This window comes from Canis lupus, chromosome 20, assembly GCF_011100685.1.
Source record: "Canis lupus familiaris isolate Mischka breed German Shepherd chromosome 20, alternate assembly UU_Cfam_GSD_1.0, whole genome shotgun sequence".
Classification (NCBI taxonomy): domain Eukaryota; kingdom Metazoa; phylum Chordata; class Mammalia; order Carnivora; family Canidae; genus Canis; species Canis lupus.
Genome location: NC_049241.1, coordinates 33,913,589 through 33,934,748, shown reverse-complemented (window position 1 = coordinate 33,934,748; position 21,160 = coordinate 33,913,589). Strand labels below are relative to the sequence as shown.

The following is a 21,160-nucleotide window of genomic DNA, read 5'->3' as shown; positions in this document are numbered from 1 at the left end:
GAAATGCAAGAACCGAACAGATTTGGATAAACCAGTATCATTATATCATTATATCATTATATCCAAACCTACTATCCAAAACTTGCACTTTCTGAACTCTGGAATTATTTTTTTTTAAAAGGTTTATTTATTTATTTAATTGTGATAGACAGAGAGAGAGGCAGAGACACAGGAGGAGGGAGAAGCAGGCTCCATGCCCGGAGCCTGACGTGGGACTCGATTCCGAGACCAGGATCGCGCCCTAGGCCAAAGGCAGGCGCTAAACCACTGAGCCACCCAGGGATCCCCCGAACTCTGGAATTAAACAGATTTTGATCATGAGGAATAGTTTTATTTTAGAAGAAAAAAGATATGTAAATATAAAAGTATATCCATATGTAGTGAATGTGTATGTGTGTATATGCATGTGTGTGTTCTAAAATGCCTAACCCCAAGATTTCTAGCTGGTTAATTAACAAGTTATTGTTAGACGTCCACCAATTCCTAAGTGTATAAACTCTGCCTCTAAGTTTTGTATACAATTTGACTCTCCTACCTATAAACAATGGATTAGGTAAGCAAATATATGTGTATACAATGAAATTCTACAAAGCCATTAAAAATGCAGTTGCAAATTCTGAAAATCATTAACAGTAACCTCCATTTGACTACAATTTGAAATTGAGGCTCAACAAAGTAGGAGTAAAAGGAAGTCAACTACTGAAAAACTTGTATCACATAGCATATCTGTGCAAAAACTTCCCCTCTACTGAAACATTCCATCAACATTTAAACATGAGTTCATCTATCTCAGGTTAACAGAAACCTTGAAATAGCTCTTCTCCTGTCCCCTTCAGTTAAACTATACATAACAGCATATATTCATTTTCTGTTCATTCCTGAATCCATCACAGCTGATGCCTGACCTATCCCTCTATTCAAATTCAGTAAAATCAGTATCTATTAAATTGGATACTATCTAGTAAGTATCTCTTAAATCAATCTCTATCATTACTCTTAACCTTTCTTCTCCAAGCCACTATCACCCAGTAATGTAATGCTAGTTTCCTGCCTCCCCTCCCCTCAATTCATTACCTAATGAGTAACCAAATAAACTTCCACAGCACAGATCTGATCATGTTGTGTACATAATCAAAACCTCATGCTACTCCCTTTAAAACCCAATTACTCTTAAGATTACATCCAAACTTCCAAACATTTTAATACCACCTACATGACCCTGCAGGACACAGTCCTCTACACATTTTCCTAGTCTCATGTCCTACCACTTTCCCCCAACTACTCTAGTGTTCCTTTATTTCTTTTCAACCTCACCAAGCACCCTGTTCTTTCTGAATCTTCAAATATGACACAGAGTCAACTGAAACACACCACATCTATCTGAGGAATTCCATTTATCACTCTGTATAATCCAAAAGAATAGTCTCCTTATCTCATTCTTTACTGAAGTATACACTCAGCATAAGAAAATAGTATTCAATAAATATATGTTGTCACATCACAAAATACAATAAAGATTGTATTCATGGGGAAGACTGGCTTACAGAAGGTCTACTGTCATGGCTAAAATAAAAAGACTATCAAAAAAAAAAAAAAAAAAAAAGACTATCAAAGGCCATAGTAAAACTGTTCGCTAAATAGCAACAAAGAGACATTATGGTACTTTCAGAGGCAAAAATGAAATAAATTTAAATAATCTGGTCACTTATTCAAATGCTTATTTCTAAGGGAGAATGAGGAACATTTAAAAATCTTTCACTCACAAGTTTTTCCTTCTCTAGTTTTTGTAGTAAACTCTCCATGTTACTTCCAATTCTTGTTTTTTCTACAACTTCATAAAGGCTGCAATACATTCCATTCTTCAAAACTGACATAAGAAAAAATACACAGTAAATATTCAAATCAAATCTGCTTTTTATATATCTTAATAAAATTAAATTACTTACCTTCACTTGGACCTAAGTATGTTTCCTTATAAAATAGTGCTGGAGGGATTTTCTGTTTCAGATGATCAATACTCATAACTGTTTCAACATCTAACTTTTCAGGACTGAAAGAAAATTGAAAAAGCATGTTTCCCTTACCTGTATGTTTAACTCTACAAATGTTATTTCCTCCCCTCCCCCACTCATATGAGGATCTTGGTGGAAAGCAGAAGAACATATTTATTAATATTATAGGTGATTCTAAAGAGGATTTGCTATGGAAGTCCAGATATATTCACAGAAGTATATAAAAGGCTGCCAGTATCACCAACCTTCAACTTTAAGCCAGAAGCTAACCTTATATACCACTTTTACTAAAACAGAAAGGATAAAAGGCTGTCTTTTTATTAAAGATAATTCAAGTATGAACTGTTAAAGTAATCTTCAAACATTTATGAAGGCCCATGATATTTACTGGGGTGATAGCAAATGATCATTCTAGACCTTTCTATCCTAATATATGCTGCACAGGACTGAAAACAGTCTATAAATTTTAACTCACCACATCAAAACTGTTTCCAACACAGAACTGATAACTTTTAAGTCTATCATGTGCTAAATGAAAAAAATATATATATTTAATTAGCATAAAACTTTGAAAAATCACTGTTAAAATTTAAAGTCACACAGAGAAAGTTTTATGCCATAAATGTGTATGACTATTTATTTAGCCCACTCTCAAGCTAAGACAGAAAGGTAGAGGGCTCATTTTGCCAACTAACTCTCCCAAGTTATCAATTTTTTAAAAACAAGTTGACATTTATATTCTTTCAAACTAAAGTAAAATTTAAGAATAAAAAAACAAAAGAAGAAACTGAATAATTAGCAACCACTAATTGCTATTTTCTTGTAATATAACATACTTACAGCTTGATAGGCAAAAAAGCACGAGTGGCTGACCTCAGAGAAATATAACACAAAAGCTTTCCTTTATTTAAAAGCTGTCCTTTCCACAAGGTGTAGTTAAATTTATCTAAATAAAAAGAATAATGACACAATTCAGCCACTGGCAGCCCAGGAGCAAATACATGTTTGCTAGATAGAAATAAGGGAAACACACCTAGAAACAATGTTTAAGTAGAGGAACAGCAACAACAACAGAAAACAAAATAAACCCCATGACATTTCTATTTACAAGAGAATAGAAATATTAGGATTTTTCTTTCAGTATTTTTTCCTTCACATGGTTATTTCAGGTCCAAAAAATAACAAATATGTCTAAATGTCTTCATATCTGAAAGTTTAAGATCAAAGACAATATATTTAGTGCCCTCATTTCCCCCAAAGACAACTGTATTAAATCCAGTTAACTACATGAATTCCTACAGCATCTCATACCCTCTACTTACTCTCTTTTCATTGTGGAGAAACTGAATGACAGAAAATGTCAGTATTGTTTTTAATCTTCTCTAGGTCTTCTAAATCCTAAACCTCTGATAAACATAGATTTTAAAAAGCTGAGTTGCGAAGCTTGTTTATTTTTTTACCTTTGTCAAAGTGTTAAAATCCTTTGGACTATTCATAGTATTAGTAGCTTCTCAAACGAGACCTTATGCTTGAACAACCAAATGTTGATGCTACATCATAACATGGCCTCAGCCCTTTTTCAGACTTTGCAAATTTTTGTTCATTATAAATAAAAAGAACACTTATTTCTTATTCTGTGTACTTATTTTTTCAATTTAAAAAATTGAAGGAAAGAAATAAAAGAATCTTACCTGTGTTTCTATCTGCATTGAAACTGTTAGATCTGTAAATAAATTTTTTAAAAAATTACTGATTGGTAACAACAAGAAGGTTAACACTCAGGACCTTGACTAAGTGCTACTTTTAGTAGTGTAACGTATAGGAAAATTAAGTCCTTCATCCAAGTATGAAGAACATATTAACTACTTATTGCAACATTTAATAGATCTAAGTCCACATGAAGAAAACAGTTACCTACTTGGATCAAATTACTGTATCTGTCCAAATTTATGGGAGCTATTTTTCTCAAAAATAGTCATCAGGAGAGAATAGAGTCCATTAAAGTCTCTGAATTATTTTAATGATGAGATTTGAAGAAATAGCCTCCATATATATTTAAACTGATTTATTAAATATTAAATGTTTGGGCAGCCCTGGTGGCTCAGCGGTTTAGCACCGCCTTCAGCCCAGGGCGAAATCCTGGAGACCCGGGATCGAGTCCCACGTCGGGCTCCCTGCGTGGATCCTGCTTCTCCCTCTGCCTGTGTCTCTGCCTCTCTCTCTCTCTCTCTCTCTCTCTCAGGAATAAATAAATAAAATATTTTTAAAAAATTAAGTGTTTAATGTTAAATTAATTACAAGTTAAACCTATTCAATAAATATTTGCCAAGCTCCTATTATTTACCAGGCACAGTTCTAGGTAATAGATTACCAGGATGAAAAATGCCCCTACCTTCACACAGTTAACAATTTCATGAAGACAGACAACAATCAAAAATTAAGTATATAGTTTACCAGACAATGATGGTTTTAAGTGCTATGGAGAAAAAAAGCAACTAAAGGTATGGGGTTAAAAATAAGAATCATGGAAGACCTCAATGATAAGGAGAGATCTGATAAAAGTGTTAAGTGTAAATGATGCCGCTAATTGGCAAGAGAACAGCAAATGCAGAGGCCTTGTGGCAGAAGCATTCATGGCAGCATTCAATGTACAGCAAGAATGTTTAATCAATGCTCGTTTTAAATGATATAGAGATCAAAAGATGGAATCAAAGAAGAGGCAAAGAAAATTAGCAGATAGTTACTATTCCTAGAAGTATGGCCTCATAATTAAGTGCTGGGTGTCTTTTAAAGATTACTGTTGAAAGGCACTATTGTAAATACATCATGGAAATCATAAATACAGAGCCACAAGAAAAATGAAAATCACAAGTGTCTAGATGTCATATGAATTGCTACTTATGGCTATGGATGGATGGTTACCAGGGCTATTTGCTGACATGAAAAAAAAAAAGTGCTGGATCTCAACTTAAATGAAGACAAGATAATGTGATCTGGAAAACCAATGAAAAGACTGACCTCAAAAATACATGTATTTCAAAAAAATATATATATATATGTATTTCATGAAATGTGGCTTTTTAAAACAGTATTTCTAAGTAAGTATCAACTTCACCAACATTTTTCTGAAATCACCACATGGGAAAAAAATAAGGGAAACTGCTTTATATTTGGTCACTTTACATTAGAGCTTGTAAGAAATCATCAGTGATTCTCAATTCATTAAAAATTAGAATCAGGGATCCCTGGGTGGCACAGCGGTTTGGCACCTGCCTTTGGCCCAGGGCGCGATCCCGGAGATCCGGGATCGAATCCCACATCGGGCTCCCGGTGCATGGAGCCTGCTTCTCCCTCTGCCTGTGTCTCTGCCTCTCTCTCTCTCTGTGTGACTATCATAAATAAATAAAAAAAAATTAAAAAAAAAATTAGAATCACATACAAGCTTTAAAAATTATCAATGCCTAGCCTCCTTAATAAACATTTGATTTAATCGTTTGAGATGGGACTCGAGCATCTTTTGTAGAAGCTCGCCATTTCTAGGAGAGCTAATACATAAAACTTCACTTTTAAAAACTGCATTTTACTCAACTATACAAATCTTTAATATCAAGAAAAAAGGTTAACTGGTCAAGTTTAAGTAAACTGTAGTTTGTATCTCCACATAAATTATGTTCTCCACACTGACCTTTAAAAAGTCATCATGAACACTCATGCATCTAATTAATTGCAAGGTAAGAAAAAAATGGGAAGAAAATACAGTGTGCAGCAGGGCAGGACATGTAAAATAATATTCTGGATGATGTCTAAAACTCATGAGTCTTACCTTGATGAAGGCACAAACTTTGGAGTTTGTATATCATCTTTGTATGTAAATGATACAACTGCATATGGACACACGTGTCTTGGTCTTCGCCTGAGTTCATCAAAGCTATACTCATAAAAATAATACTAAAAATAAGAGAGTGCAAAATTAACTTCTGTAAGAAGACAAAATGTACACAGTGGAATCTTTATCTGCCTGATTTCTGAGAAATGTAACACTATTTAAAAGTACCTCTAAAGAAACTATCTTTAAGCACTGTTTGCCAATATATTTAAAATAATTTGCACTTTATATTTTGATATAATATATTCTGCTTTTGTTTGTATGTACGTACCTATCTATCTTAGATGCACTAAAAGCTTAATTCTGAAGAGCTGACCGCTGGGAATGTGCAACAAATTCCCTCATAAAAATGTTACAACTGGGGGCACCTGGGTGACTCACTGGTTGAGCATCTGCCTTTGGCTCAGGTTGTGATCCCGGAGTCCTGGGATCGAGTCCCGCATCAGGCTTGCTGCAGGGAGCCTGTTTTTCCCTCTGCCTATGTCTCTGCCTCTCTCTCTCATGAATAAATAAATAAAATCTTAAAAAAATAAGTACAAATGAACATTTGTAACCTCCCAAGTCAGCCCAGAAATGTCATTTTGATACAAAAAAGTAAAATGCTAAACAACCTCAACCAAAATCTAGCATTTTGTTATTTCAAAATAAAAACATAGTATCGGTTCCAACTACAGACCAAGCAGCAAAGAGGAGGTGGAAGAGATTATGAATGCAGGTGACAAAGGTAGTTCATTCTCTTCTTACTACCCATCTGCCTCTCCCCTTCACCTATTCACAACATTAGGGTTTTGTGACTTGCGGACTAGTGATTTTCATTAAAAAGAATGCCCTAGTTTATGAACAAAGCCTTGTCCGTCAAAGTCCATTTCCTTGGGAAACTAACAATTGCAGTAATGTTGCTGCTTTAAAAATGCCTGGAAATTTTTTGGAAACATCAAGCCAGTTTACAAGTTCTGCTAGAAAAAAACATACTACTTAAAAAAAAGAAAGAAAAGAAAAAGAAAAACCTACTGCTACCTTCTGAAACTACTGTCCAGAAGATAATCAAATGAGCCATCCCAGAAGACTTTAGTGAATATAATTTTTTGCTAAAAGCCTCCCTGAGTATTAAGAGTCAACTATACTACAATTAAAAAAAAGGTTTCGGGCAGCCCAGGTGGCTCAGCGGTTTAGCACCGCCTTCAGCCCAGGACCTGATCCTGGAGACCTGGGATCGAGTCCCGTGTCGGGCTCCCTGCATGGAGCCTGCTTCTCCCTCTGCCTATGTCTCTCATGAATAAATAAATAAAATATTTAAAAAAAAAAAAAGGTTTCACTTACAACTGTTTTTTAAAAAAAGGAGCAAGAATAAATTTTATTTTAAATAAATATAGATTAAAGAAAAAATAAAAAAAAAACATTTCCAGGGGGGTTAACATACCACTTTCTTCCCAACCAATCCATCTATACACACTTTTTAGAAGTGTTAAAAAAAAAAAAAAAAAAAGTCGATACTTCATACACTTTATACAGTAGCCCCCCATCCCCATATATGCAGTTTCACTTTCTAGTTTCAGCTTCTGTGGGTAACCATAGTCCAGAAGCAGAGGTTTCTCCTTCTGACAAATGGTCAGAAGGTCAAGAGTAGCCTAATACTATACCATACGGCCTATGTCATTCATTTTACTTCATCCCATCACACAGGCATTTTATAATCTCACATCACCACAAAGGTAAATAGCACAATGAGATTCTGAGAGACCACAATAATTTGTATTATAGTATAATTGTTCTCTCTTAATGTTACTGTGATTAATCTCTTACTGTTCCTAATTTGTAAATTAAACTTTATCATAGGTATGCAGGCATAGGAAAAACATTATACATACAGAGTTCAGTACTATCTGTGGTTTCAGGCACCCACTGGGAGCCTTGGAACATATCCCTGAGGATAAGGGGGGACTGTTGTCAAAGATCATATAAAAACAATGACTAAAATTAGACAAATACACACTTCACTGTATATTAACTGTATCTGAATAAAGCTTAAAATTTAACTCTAAGTTTGCATCTTAGAAAAATGTTAATAAAAATAAAAAATATCTATAAATCAATAGTATAGTATTACATGAATTAAGGTAATTCAAGGGGCTTCAACTTTACCTTGAAAGATGAGTAGTATTTTATTAGGCAGGAGATCTTTCTAGACCAGGATTTAGGCCAAGAGAAGCCACAGCTTCAAAATGAAATGAGGCATGTTGAGGGCAGCAATCATACAAAATACCAGGTTGGAAGAAAGAACTAGACTACGGAATCTCAATATTATTACTCTTAAGTCTGGGGAGCCACGATATGTGAAAATACTAAACAAACAGGAGCGAGAGACACTTAAGTCTGGTGGTAGTATAAGGAAACCAGAGGTTGACTGGTGTGGTGGCAAAAGGTACATAAAGAGATACATTTTACAGTATTTGGTGACAAAGAGATATGAAGTCATAATGAATCCAGGCACCTACCTGAGTAAGTTCATAGGCTCTGTAAGCCAAAAGTGATGTAATTCTATTGGCATTCTTTGACACATGACATTCATGCTTTGGTGTTGGGTCCAAAGCACTTTTATTTAATATAGATTCCAAACTTTTTACACCCATGGGGTCGTATATACTCTTTATTTTACCCTAAAATAGACAAAACCTTTTAAGTCCACCTAAACTTAATTAACAACTACACAACATTATAAAATACTGCTGTGAATATAGATCACCTATGACAACAGCTCTTTTCTTTAAGAGCTGGTAACATTCAACACCTTTTACCAATGTTGGAGCAGTAAAAATAAATAATAAAAATCAACCATGGGGAAAAAAAGTGCTGTAGTGCTGTTCAAATATGCTTAATAACAAGGAAATAAAAATTGCATTTACAATACTGTTCATTAGCCTAAATGATATTACCAACATATTACCCTCTTCATTCTTCTCTTTGGAAAGGAAGCCAAATAGATCAAAGATAGCAAACCACTCTTGGAAATATCTCTATATACTAAACTAAGCAAGGACTGATTTTAATTTAATTGAACTCTTAAAAAGATAGGACCAACTAAAATCAAAATCAAATGTTGTCCTTGATATATGAAAATGTAAATGTTAAAATTACCTTCATTATTTTAAAAATAACAACATCGCCCACTGCCCCAGCTTCCAAAGGATTAGCTTGTAATAAATCAGCATACCTAGAAAGATAGATACCTAGTGAAGAGGAAAAATTAAAGAATCTGAATAAGAGCACAAATACAAAAAAGAAAATCCAAACATTTAACCTAATGATAAGAGATAAAAGGTATGACACCTTTTTTCAAAAAAATGTAATGATAGTGAAGATTAGCTGATATTTAACCAAAGCAAAACATCAAAAAAAACAAAACAAAACAAAAAAAAAAAAAACCCAGAAACATCAAACGAACCAAATTTCTCAAAATCACCAGGACTGACTTTAAAAAAAATCTCTGATCAATTTGAAGTATGCAAAATCAGAAACAAAGGGCAAAACTGATTTTACATCGCAGAACCTGAAACTATCCTCCTTTTCTGGAAACAGGACAAAGTGTATATGAATTTAATTTTAAGTAATGCAGTAAAATTAAGTAATATATGTTTAAATGGCAACTTAATAGTAGATAAATGAAAAAAAAAAATTACCCATGGAAGGACTGCCAAGAATTGTTATTTTGGACTGGCCAACCTGTAATCCTTTTTCACATATGCTTTGAACCTAAATAAACAAAACACTTCATCTCACAATCATAATAGATAAAAAAGTGAACAGATAATTTGCAAACTTGCACTAAATAAAAGCCAAGCTTCTGAACTATGTAAGTTCTGCATTACAGAAATTTTATATATATATATAACAGTTTATAACTAAATATCAATGTGAAACTGGCTTATGCTTCCAATGTAACCAGAGCTGGAATCCATTTTTGTTTATACTAGGTGTGACAGTCAGAATTCATGCCACTCACATATATAAACACCCCTTTTTAGATAGCATTAGACTGGCAAAATATTTAAATAAAAAGTAACTCCAACTAAACATCTTTAATTGAAGGAGGAAAAAAAAAGTTCCCATCACATATTAACAATACAGACGATAAAATTAATAAAAGAAAAATTATTCATGATCAAGCACATCCTAGGAAAAGAATATAGGTTTGGTCAGAGAAAAACTAAGCATATTTGAAAAGCAAATTACTTGACAATGAAATATCTTGCCCTACTAAATCATCTCTTTCGTTTATATATATATCATTTATACTAATTTATAAAATAGTTTATGATTATTAAGTGTATTATTACATTGCAAAATTAGTAACTTACAATGGAAACATCTTCAAATGATTTTTTTATAAAATGAGTTCACCCACCTGGTATCGATCAACCATAAGAAATGCATAGGATTCTGAAAGTTCTTTATCTAAACGACCATCAAACTTCAGTTCTCTTCGCTTTTCTGTGAACTAAATGAAACTAAATCTGTAACAACTCCTTAAGTATGTTATGTCTTTCAAGCTAAGAGCTTCAGTAATTTTACTTCTAAGAAATCCCAAATGTAACCAAAGCACAAATTATCTTTTCTCTCCCTGTAATTTCTGTGCTTCAATTTTTTTCTCCATTATAACTAGCTCTGTACCTCATAATAATCGGATAAAATCAGATAAGCATTTAGTGCTTATCAATTTTAACTAAATTTCTACGAAGATTTTACCATATTCCAACTCTCCCACAGATTTTTTTAAGATTTTTTTTTTTTTTTTTAATTCATGAGAGACACACAGAGAGAGAGGCAGAGACACAGGCAGAGGGAGAAGCAGGCTCCACTGCAGGGAGCCTGACGTGGGACTCGAACCTGGGTCTCCAGGATCACACCCCGGGCCAAAGGCGGCGCTAAACCACTGAGCCACCGGAGCTGCCCCTCTCCCACAGATTTTTAAGTTCATATTTTAGTTACCTTTGGATCTCTCACTTTACTTGACATGATGCACTGCATACAGTAGGTGGTTTAATAAATCTCTGCTGAATGAGTATAAACTCCACTTCTGGACTATAAACTCAATTAGGACAAGGAAAAATGTTTCGTTTCTTTATAACTATATTCTCAATGCCAACTACATAAGATGTGCTCCATACATATTGCCAGGATAAAACTACTTTGTCTAAGTATAAATGAACTGCATGTCGCCTAAAACTGTTGACTTTCACTTTTAGATACAAGCAAATAGATATATATTCAAAATATGGAGCTCACATCTAGTAGATTTATATGCAGTATTCAGACCATTACTGATGTTCAGTAATATAATTAATGAATCATTACACTAAATTTTCATATGAACTTAATAAATAACCCCTATCGGGATCCCTGGATGGCGCAGCGGTTTGGCGCCTGCCTTTGGCCCAGGGCGCGATCCTGGAGACCCGGAATCGAATCCCACATCGGGCTCCCGGTGCATGGAGCCTGCTTCTCCCTCTGCCTTTGTTTCTGGCTCTCTCTGTCTCTCAGTCTTTCATGAATAAATAAATAAATAAAATCTTTAAAAATAAATAAATAAATAAATAAATAAATAACCCCTATCATACCATGAAATCACATCAAACTATCAAGGTTTTAAACTTCTCAGGGAGCCAGAAAGTTAACCACCAACTTTTTTTTTTTTTTTTTTACCACCAACTTATTAAAAATACAAACTTAATAGTATTTCATGTGCATTAGAAAGCAATAAACAACCAAAAAAAAAAAAAAAAGCAATAAACACATAAAATATTTCTAAACATCTCATTTATATTACCTCAGAATTATACATTCTGGCTTTTCCTAAAAATATTCTAATTTTTACATGAAACTTAAATTTACTATCTTATACACTTCGTTTCCACTTTTTCTTTTCTGTTCCTATTTTTTCATTAAGAATTTCTACTAGTGATATTAAGATAATTCAGCCACTAGGCAGTAAATGAGGGGAAAAATTAAAAATATCCTAAAAAAAAGTATGTATTTGATTTCATTATCTTCCAGTTTAGATGTAATATAGATTATAGATTTCATTTAATTAATACATACTTAAAAGAGCAAAGGGCCTTGTAAATTTATAATTAAGCCGTTATACAATAAGCTATTTCTATGCTTAAGATTTTATATAACTGAACATTAATTTATCACAACAGATAAACAGTGCTTTATCAATAATATTTAGAAGAAAAAAGATGTCATTTAAAATTTTTTTCCTTACCATAATTTGGTTTTCCTAAAAATTGGTGTGTTTAAAGAAAAGGAACATAAAACAACTTCCAGGCTATTAATTGCTTCTGAAGAATCTTACAATAAGCAAAATATAAAACCTACCTCCTTTTCCAAAAGTTCATTATGTATCAAGCAAGCACGTTTGTAGTTAAAATTTGTTACTGAGGTTGGTTCAAGGTAAGATGAATGGAGAATATTTAGAACATCTTCAAATTCTCGAGAGCCTGGAGTTAATGGCTGAAAAAGTGCTAAAACAAAAAAGACATTAATTTTAAGATTATTCCATCTTAAATGCAGTCTCTTAAATTTTGTGGGTTTAATGTAACTTCTAATGAATTTGGAAAAAAAGGCATCAAGGCTATCTTTTTTAAATGATATGCCAAAGAGACACTTATCAAGTCAATGAAGAAAAATTACAATCAGTTGCCTACATTGACCAGTTCCTTCAGCAATGAGCATCTGGCATTACACATGCAGACAAGAGGTAAAAATTTTGCAAACCTTAAGAATGCTACATTAGGCAACCTAAATTGCTTAAAGACACTCATAAGAAAAAAACTTGTGCATATCCTCAACTTCTATTTTGTTACACTGAAATAGTATGTCTAGGGCCATTTACTTCAGCAAACTAAAAACTTACAGCATAAATGAATGCCTAAAAACATTTAAGACACTTAGATATCTATAAAATTATTCTATTTGGTTTTTAGTACTAAAGTTAGGATAAAATATGCTACATCCATTGGCTTCTTGTACACCAACATAAAGTAGTAGAACATTTATTATGAAACCTTAGTGAAATGGAAAGATGTAGAGCTTTGGAGTCAAGCCTGAACACAAATATCAAATCTAGCATTCACTAACTTTGTGGGAGAGTCTGAGTAAATCAATTAACCAAAAACAAGCTCAGTTCTCTCATCCGTAAAAAAGAACTCTAGCTATCCTAATAACCACTAAATTCTACATGCCACACAAGACAACACATGGAAAAAGCTCTAAGCATAACATCTGGCATAAAGACAATAAAAGTGTTTATTCTCCCCTCCTACAACTATTTCATACCCACATTTAATTTTTAAAATACTTAAAAGTCAAATATCCTATTTATTAGGCCAGAAATCCACTGATCCAAGAATAATTTCAAATTTCCACTTTATGCATGAAATAGTTTAACTTACTAATAAATTTCAAAAGTTGACACATATGTTCTCCAAGCCACAAAAGGAACCACTTATATCTCACTGTATATAGAAGTATCCATAGAACTTATATTATCTTAACTTCTTTTGAGATACTATTTCTAAAGAGTCAATAAATGTCAAATTACCTTTAGGCTACTACTTAAAACAATGTCCTACTTGTACACATTCTTAAAAATACTAGACAGAGGCTAATAAACTGTTTATTGTACTTTCTATACATAGTATTAGGCTTTAAAGGATGTGATGTCAAATGACATATCCACTCATCTACCAAACTATGTATGTATTATAAAAGTGTCTGTAAAAAACTAACATTCAGTAACAAAATGTGCATAAATGGTTCCTATTACTTTGGGATCCCACACTGAAATAAACCCAACATAATTATGATGCAAAAAAGATACTAAATAGGGGTAGCAGGAAAAAAATTCAAAAAGAACATACTATTAAAAACAAAAGGTGGGATCCCTGGGTGGCGCAGCAGTTTGGCGCCTGCCTTTGGCCCAGGGCGCGATCCTGGAGACCCTGGAGATGTCCGGCTCCCGGTGCATGGAGCCTGCTTCTCCCTCTGCCTGTGTCTCTGCCTCTCTCTGTGTGTGACTATCATAAATAAATAAAAATTAAAAAAAAAAAAAGGTGTCCTGTAATCAAATTTGTAGCATGTACTTGATAATTTATTGACTTTTAAGGTCCATATGAGCAAGACCTGTATCTGCTTTGTTCTTTACTCTATCTTTATCATATGCCAATCGCTGGAACTATGAACACTGGGCCTAAGTAAACTGAATAAGTTGGTAAGGAAAACAAGAATAAGCTTTGTAAAAGATTTTTAAAACTGAATACAAATATATCCTACAACTACCGAAGTATCATGGCTGTCATCTTAAATTCTCAAATTCAACAATTCAGTAATATGTAAAACAAAATGAAAGCTCCAGAGGAGGAAATACATCCTTATTCAAATGTTTTACAGAATATGGTTGGGAAAAACATCTTTGTGACTGTTCCCAACTAAATTGGGAAAAACTTGGCAAGGAAAACAGCATGTGAAATAGTCTTTATAGACTTTCACATAAAAAACGGGTGAAGTATGATTTTTAAAATTGCATTTTATGCAGACTGATTTTTGTTTCTAACAAAGTGTCTTCAGACATCTAAAATGCTCCCCCTGAAAGTACCATATGGCTTTAAACTTCTATGAAATTTTACACGCCTACATAAATTATTTTCCTTACCTAAGCTGTCCCAATACTACTTTCACCACTGACCCAATAAGTGAAAAATTAAATCATATAAATTTATGTAGAAATTAACATTCCAATTCTCTGAGAAGTACTTAACAGTTGTTTCATTCCAAAGTATGTCCTACAATCATGTCAAATGTACTTAAGTAGACTGCCGAGGAAAAATAATTATGTATGAAAATATACAAAAAGATGCCTGTGTCCTAGGTATATTTCAAATGACTCCATTGGCTTTACTACTTAGGCCAGTAGAACTTTTTTCCCTTCCCAGTTATCATTTCCACAAAAATAACTATTTTTAAGGATTTCAAATCAATGTGCTGGTAATAATTAGAAATTTAACGAATTTATGTTCTGAATGTACATTCCCTAGTGGCCTATTTTGTACTTCATAATCCTCTTATACTGCACATCCTTTGGTCACTTCTCTTAAAGAAAACACATATGTATCATAATCTTATTATGGGCCATTATTTGAGGCAATAATAATCAACTCTGATTATCCAAATGGGGAACAGAACATTTTACATGGTAATTATTTAACTTAAGAAAGTCATATCAAATACATTGTTCTCTGGATTCTGACAATTACGGAGTCTAACCATTAGTGGGTCACTATCACTATTCAGATACTATACTAAGTGCTTTGCATGCATTATCTCATTTAGTCATTAAAACCAGCTCATGAAATTTGATTATATTCATTTTACAAATGAACCTAACAGCTATAGCAGTCCGAGGTTACAGTTAATGAATAAATAGGACAGGTAAGATTCAAATTCAGGCCACTTAGCTCCAAATTTTGTATCCTGAACTCTTAAGATTTATGTGTGTATACACAAGAGCTGAAACTAATCATTACAGAGCTGGAAAAAAACGGTTTTCTCATTTTAGGCCAAGAAATCATATATAACACTAGACACAGGAAGTTAGGTGTAAAAGGAAATGAACTTGATGTCCAGTATTATGCTCTACCTTCTTATTGTCTCTTCTGTCAAATCTTATTTTTTTCTCATTTTAATGCATTTAACAGGGCCAAAAGCCATCACACTCTTTTGGTTCATAAAGGTTAAATAGTTACTCCACACATTGAGAAACATAATTTTTCTTTACAGGACTTCCATCAAATACATGTTAAACACAGGACTAATGAGTTGACTTTCATAATTCACAAGATCTCCTTATTGACAAAATTGATTATAGAGGTTTTATGGGACTGAGCGCAGATTTAGAAAGACAATAAGACACTAATTCAGACAAGGAAAATTAGAACTGGATTTCAGATCTCCTGATTCTATACTATCCATACTATCATTAATCATTTTTCCTTATAACTGGTAGCTTACAAAATATTTGTTATAATTTAAGTAGTTGGAATAGATATAAAATATAGGTCACAAAACAGCTTGGTTCCTTACTCAAAGGAACATTTTTTTCAATTACTTTTACCAATTTATTTAGTTCAATACCATGTATTGTGTATATGTAAAACAAAAAAATCATGTAAACATATATACAAAACAAGCTAACTTTTTATATATGTTTTTAAAGATTTTATTTTTATTTACTCATGAGAGACATGGAGGGAGGCAAAGACATAGGAAGAGGGAGAAGCAGGCTTCCTCAGGGAAGCCTGATACAGGACTCAATCCCAGGACCCTGGGATCATGATCTGAGCCAAAGACAGACGCTCAACCACTGAGCCACCCAGGTGCCCCACAAACTAACTTCTTAAATAAAAACCACTGTTACCAAAACATACAAAAAAGACAATGTGAAATACACATTCCAATTTAAAGTAACTAATTCATGGAAGAAAAGGAAATAGCCAGGAGTGGGATGTGGATCATGTAGGTTCTACAATTCTCTGAATTCATTTCTCTGAGGTCTACTGGTGCTGATTAAAATACAACAAATACCCATGTTCCTTCCAATATTTACTTAAAAGATTTTAAAAATAATTTCTCTTCAGTCTAATAAAATTGCTACAGACATAATACTTACAGAATGGAGTTTCATCTCTAAATCAAGATTGAACATAGGAGGGCACTTGGGTGGCTCAGGAGGTTAAGCGTCTGCCTTTGGCTCAAGTCATGATTCCAGGTTCCTGGGATCAAACCTGGCATAGGGTCCCCTGCACAGCAGGGAGTCTGCTTCTCCTTCTCCCTCTCCCTCTGCTCCTCCCCCTCCCACTGTTGCACTCTCTCATTCTCTAATAAATAAAATCTTTAAATAAAAAGATTGAACATAGTACAAATAAGAATATGATGACTATGCTGGCAGAGATCTAGAGAGACAAATACAAATATAAAACTATTGACTTTTTCTGGCCTGAGGAATAAATCAAAGAAAACTGTACTTCTATTACTTAGAATTTATACACACCTACCAAATGTTTTATATGGATGACCGGATTCTGCCTGTACTTGCCTGCTTACTTCTATACAGAGAAATCTATGGTACTTAGAACCCAATCATTCATGTACAACTACGGAAACACCATACAAATATCCTTAAAGGAGACTTTGCCCCAAAGTCTTCAAAAGCTGCAAATTTTGTGGGGAAAAGATGGGTGTTGGAGAGAATTAGCCATTTATCCTGCTAGACTAGACCAGTATGGATGCAGGTACATGAGCAGTTAGTCTTGTGCCCTACAGAAAACATTAACCAATAAACATTTTCCAGAAACTGAATCATCACTATTTCCCCCAAGAACTTTGGAAGGAAAAATTATATCAAATTACCAATTTTAATTTACTTTTAAATGACTTATAGTATTAGAGTTAAAAAAAAAAAGAAAGAATGAAACCTCTACTGACAAAATGCAATTATACAATTTGGTTAAATGTTAGAACAGTGCCTGTTTACACTATAGAAAATAGCCCAGCTGATAAACAACACAACACACATCAAAGAGTAAATTTTACTCTTCCAGTCGATAGTTATGTCACTTAATCTGTCACTGATGAAATGTGTTAATTTCATAATAAACACACTTTCTGAATCTCAAAATACCCCAGAGATGAAGACATACTAAATATTTCTAAATTTAACAGAGGTTAAAAAAATTTTAATAAGTCAGATCAAAAGCTAACAAAGACATTTATATTATAAAAAAAGAAGTCTTGCTACAGTTTTAGTGTTAACTACTAGACACCTAAGTTCAAAATCCAATTCTACCTTTTACTAGCTATATGACCTTGAGCCAGGTTTTTAACTTCTCAATACTTCGGTTTCCTCATCTGTAAAATGGGAATACCTACTACAGAGTTGTTGAGATTTAGTTAGTATGTGTAAATTGCTTTAAACAATGCTTACAACTTACTAAGCACTACAAAGTGTTTGCCAATGTTATTAATTAGAACGGCAGTATTCTGGGTGTTATGTTATCGTCAAGACCAAGAAAACTTTGAGTCAGCAAGTTGTACTCACATAGTATTTAAGATACCCAAAATAATCAAGTCATAATGTTAAGTTTCACTGGAAAAGCACAGTCACAAGCAAAGTTCTGCCATATTAAAATATGAATGCAAAAGAATCTCTGATACTGAAAGGTTCAGAGGTATTTCTGAAAATGATCTAACATTTGCGCTAAAAGATTCAAATGACCACTACTGATATCCAGCCAAATCCGGTGCATAAAGTGATACCTTTCAAGAGGTGATTTGGGGATGAAGTGTGAAACTAGCAGCGCCTGCTATAGTATTTCTAATAAAGCTTTTTTTTTTTTTTTTTTAAATAATGCAATTTCAATTTTCCTATTAAACTCTATCGGCAAGCACTAACTTCTTCCAGCTCAAACAGGACAAAGTCTGTGGTGGTAAAATAGCTGCTTATTTAAAGTTTTAAAAGCTCTATTTAAATCGTTACTGCATTACTTGAACAGCTGCCGCGTAGTGCATAAATTATTTATTTTCACTCAACAGGAGAAAAGTCCGGTGTGTTTATTTTCCTTACCTATAACCTCCCTGACAAGACAAAGGTTGAGAACCCTTTGCCTCTAGTAAGTGAAAATAGAAAACATAAATCTTCCCCAAGGAGCATCAGACTCAGGGGAGAAAGCTAGGTTTTATATTTCCTAATTCCTCAATTATATCCACTTTTAGCATTCAAATAAAGCCTATTTTACAGCAACCTCTGGATTTACCTAATTAAAAAAAAGAACATGTAAATACAGTGCACTTCAACATTTCCTGGTGACTTCCCTCATCTCAAACCAAACCATGAGGATTTCTACAACAATATTCTGGTCCTATCAAAAATTTAAAGATGGTAAATCTATGGTTTAGAATTATCATAAACCATATACTTGGGCACTTAAAAGATAAAAGAAAAAAAAAACGGGACTTCAAAATTATCAAGCTTGGAACAAAAAAGCTTCAATCTCCTACCTCCTCAGAGCCCACCCGAATGTACTTTAAACTTATTCTCTGCCAGTTGATAATTTAGGATGAGCATCTAACTTTCCTCATATAGAGGATACCATATATCTTAACTAAACCAAAGAATTGACTTTTACAAGTATCCTCTTGAACTCTACATCAATTCCCTTAAAAGATATTTCTAGAAACATTCCTCATGCTAGTGGACAAAGGTAACTTCATTTTTGTCAACATGGTTTCTCATACCAAGGATTTCCTTGGCTTCGTCATTGAAATAGAAATTAACAGTTTGACTTTATTTGTATACTACTGATAAAAGGCTCTAACAACTTCAGTTGTACAAATGGAGATGGTTAAGCACATGGAAAAAGGAAGCTCAGGCTTCATTCAAGATTCTAAGTCTTTACTATTATTTAAATTACAAATTAAAAAGTTTTCTGCAAATAGTAAGAATTCCCATAATTTTCCAAAGTAAGTCATGAAAAACTGAACCACGCAGTACAACAGAGACTTTAAATTGACTAAATCCAGAACATCCCAAATCACTGGATAGTCAAAAATAGTACAATAGAAAACGATAATAGTAATTTCGATCTCCATTAGAAATGTGTCATAATATAGCATTAAGTTTTAAAAAGGTAAAAGTAGTTCATATAACTGTTCCTATGTTGGTTCCAAAAACTAGACTGGCCTTTTTATAAAAAGTTCTCTTGTCTGCAAGATCAAGTTGGTGACTCTTGGGCATAAGCTAACTTCCTATTTTTTTTTTTTTTTCCTTTCCAGAGGGAAATTACTGCACCAAGAACCTACCTTCCCATTCCTCTCAAATACAAGAGAAAACATTCTAAAGTTTGGATTTAAAGAGAGAGACCTATTTAATCTTACGCTTCAAAAACAAGGGGAAGAATCTACATGGAAATGAAGTGTGATGGAAAATAGCAGTGTGCATGGATCACATCTAATGGAGACTTCTAAACAAGGGGAGACGCTGACATCGAGCAAATTTCAAGTAGACACTTCTAGCTGAAGAAATTTCCATAGGGAGAAGCACTTGTGGTCCTCTGAATGCAATGGCCTTGGAGAAAGCCCCAGAATCCATGGCCACGAGCTATTTCCACAGTGAGACTTGTCAGAAGCATCCTTAGGAGGACACACCAGCTTCTGTGCCTTCAGGGGCTGGGAGGGAGGGGCGCCGAGCACCATCTTTCCTCTCTGGGAGCTGCAGCCTTACGGACAAGCTTCCAACCTGAGCTACTTCCAACTTCCGCGGGGACAGGGGGAGCAGGGGAGCGTGGTTCCACCGCTTTCCTCTCGCACCAGGCGCAGCAGCTGGGTGGCAGCGAGGGGAGGCGGCTGGCGCTGCATGCGTGTTTACGTGTCTCGGATGGGTGTGGGAAGAAGAGACAGAGAGGTTCTAATGAAAAGATGGAGGGGAGAGAGAAAGAGGGGTTGGGGAGGAGGGGAAGCACCACCTTTCTTTTCTCTGCTCTTCCTGGGGATCTGAAAACTCCTCCTAACGGGCCTCTCGGGCTCTTCGGGGCCTTTGAGCAGAGCGGCCGCGCCCGCCTCAGACGCGTCCTGAGGCTGCTCGTGGCTGACGCCCGGGGCGGCCGAGGCCGCAGCGGTCTCCTCAGGCCCGGCCCCGCCGCCGGGCTCCGCGATGCTGAGGCCGCCGCCGCCGCCGCCGCCGCCGCCATTTTGTGGGGAGGACTCAAGCTCCGGAAGCGCCAGCTTCATCTCGTCGTCCCCGCCGCCGCCACTTTCCCAGCTCGCGTCCGTCGGCGGAGAGGCCTCCGTCTCCCCAGCAGTCGCCATCGCGCCGGCGTGAGGAGCTCCGGGAAGCTTCTGCCGGCAAGGTCGACGGGGGTGGGGGGGAAGGGGCGGCGGGCCGGCCTCGCCGCCGAGCTGCTCTCAGCCCACCCACCCCCTTCCCCCCGTGACCGCGGGCCGCGGTCCCGACCCAGCAGCCTCTGCGGGGGTCCCAAAGCTGGCGCCCCAACCGTGCCGGCCGGCCCCAGGAGCCGCTCCTCGCTCGGGCAGTTCTGCTGCCGGCCCCCGCCACTCAACGTGCTCGCGTCGGGGCCGGGAGGGGGCGGGGCCTCCGCGGGCCGCTCCGCCAATGGGGGCGCGGCGCCCGCTTCCGCGGGCGCGGATAGAC

At 35.3% G+C, this 21,160-nt stretch overlaps 1 protein-coding gene across 6 annotated transcripts in view; it reads right to left on the bottom strand.

The window, feature by feature from the left end:
- Positions 1-20,962, bottom strand: part of TASOR (transcription activation suppressor) — a 48,708-nt gene extending 27,746 nt beyond the window's left edge. Inside the window, exons 1-11 of one of the 6 annotated variants that reach the window (XM_038566124.1) lie at positions 20,475-20,962; positions 12,277-12,422; positions 10,301-10,393; positions 9,576-9,648; positions 9,034-9,125; positions 8,394-8,555; positions 5,836-5,960; positions 3,704-3,735; positions 2,853-2,958; positions 1,947-2,050; positions 1,764-1,867 (exon numbers count right to left, since the gene is read on the bottom strand). In XM_038566124.1, coding sequence (XP_038422052.1) covers positions 1,764-1,867; positions 1,947-2,050; positions 2,853-2,958; positions 3,704-3,735; positions 5,836-5,960; positions 8,394-8,555; positions 9,034-9,125; positions 9,576-9,648; positions 10,301-10,393; positions 12,277-12,422; positions 20,475-20,817 — 1,380 coding nt within the window. In that variant the 5' untranslated portion in view covers positions 20,818-20,962. The remainder of the gene's footprint in view (positions 1-1,763; positions 1,868-1,946; positions 2,051-2,852; positions 2,959-3,703; positions 3,736-5,835; positions 5,961-8,393; positions 8,556-9,033; positions 9,126-9,575; positions 9,649-10,300; positions 10,394-12,276; positions 12,423-20,474) is intronic. The other 5 variants (XM_038566122.1, XM_038566125.1, XM_038566121.1 and 2 more) reach the window with 5 other exon arrangements.
- Between the last annotated feature and the right edge of the window lie 198 nt (positions 20,963-21,160).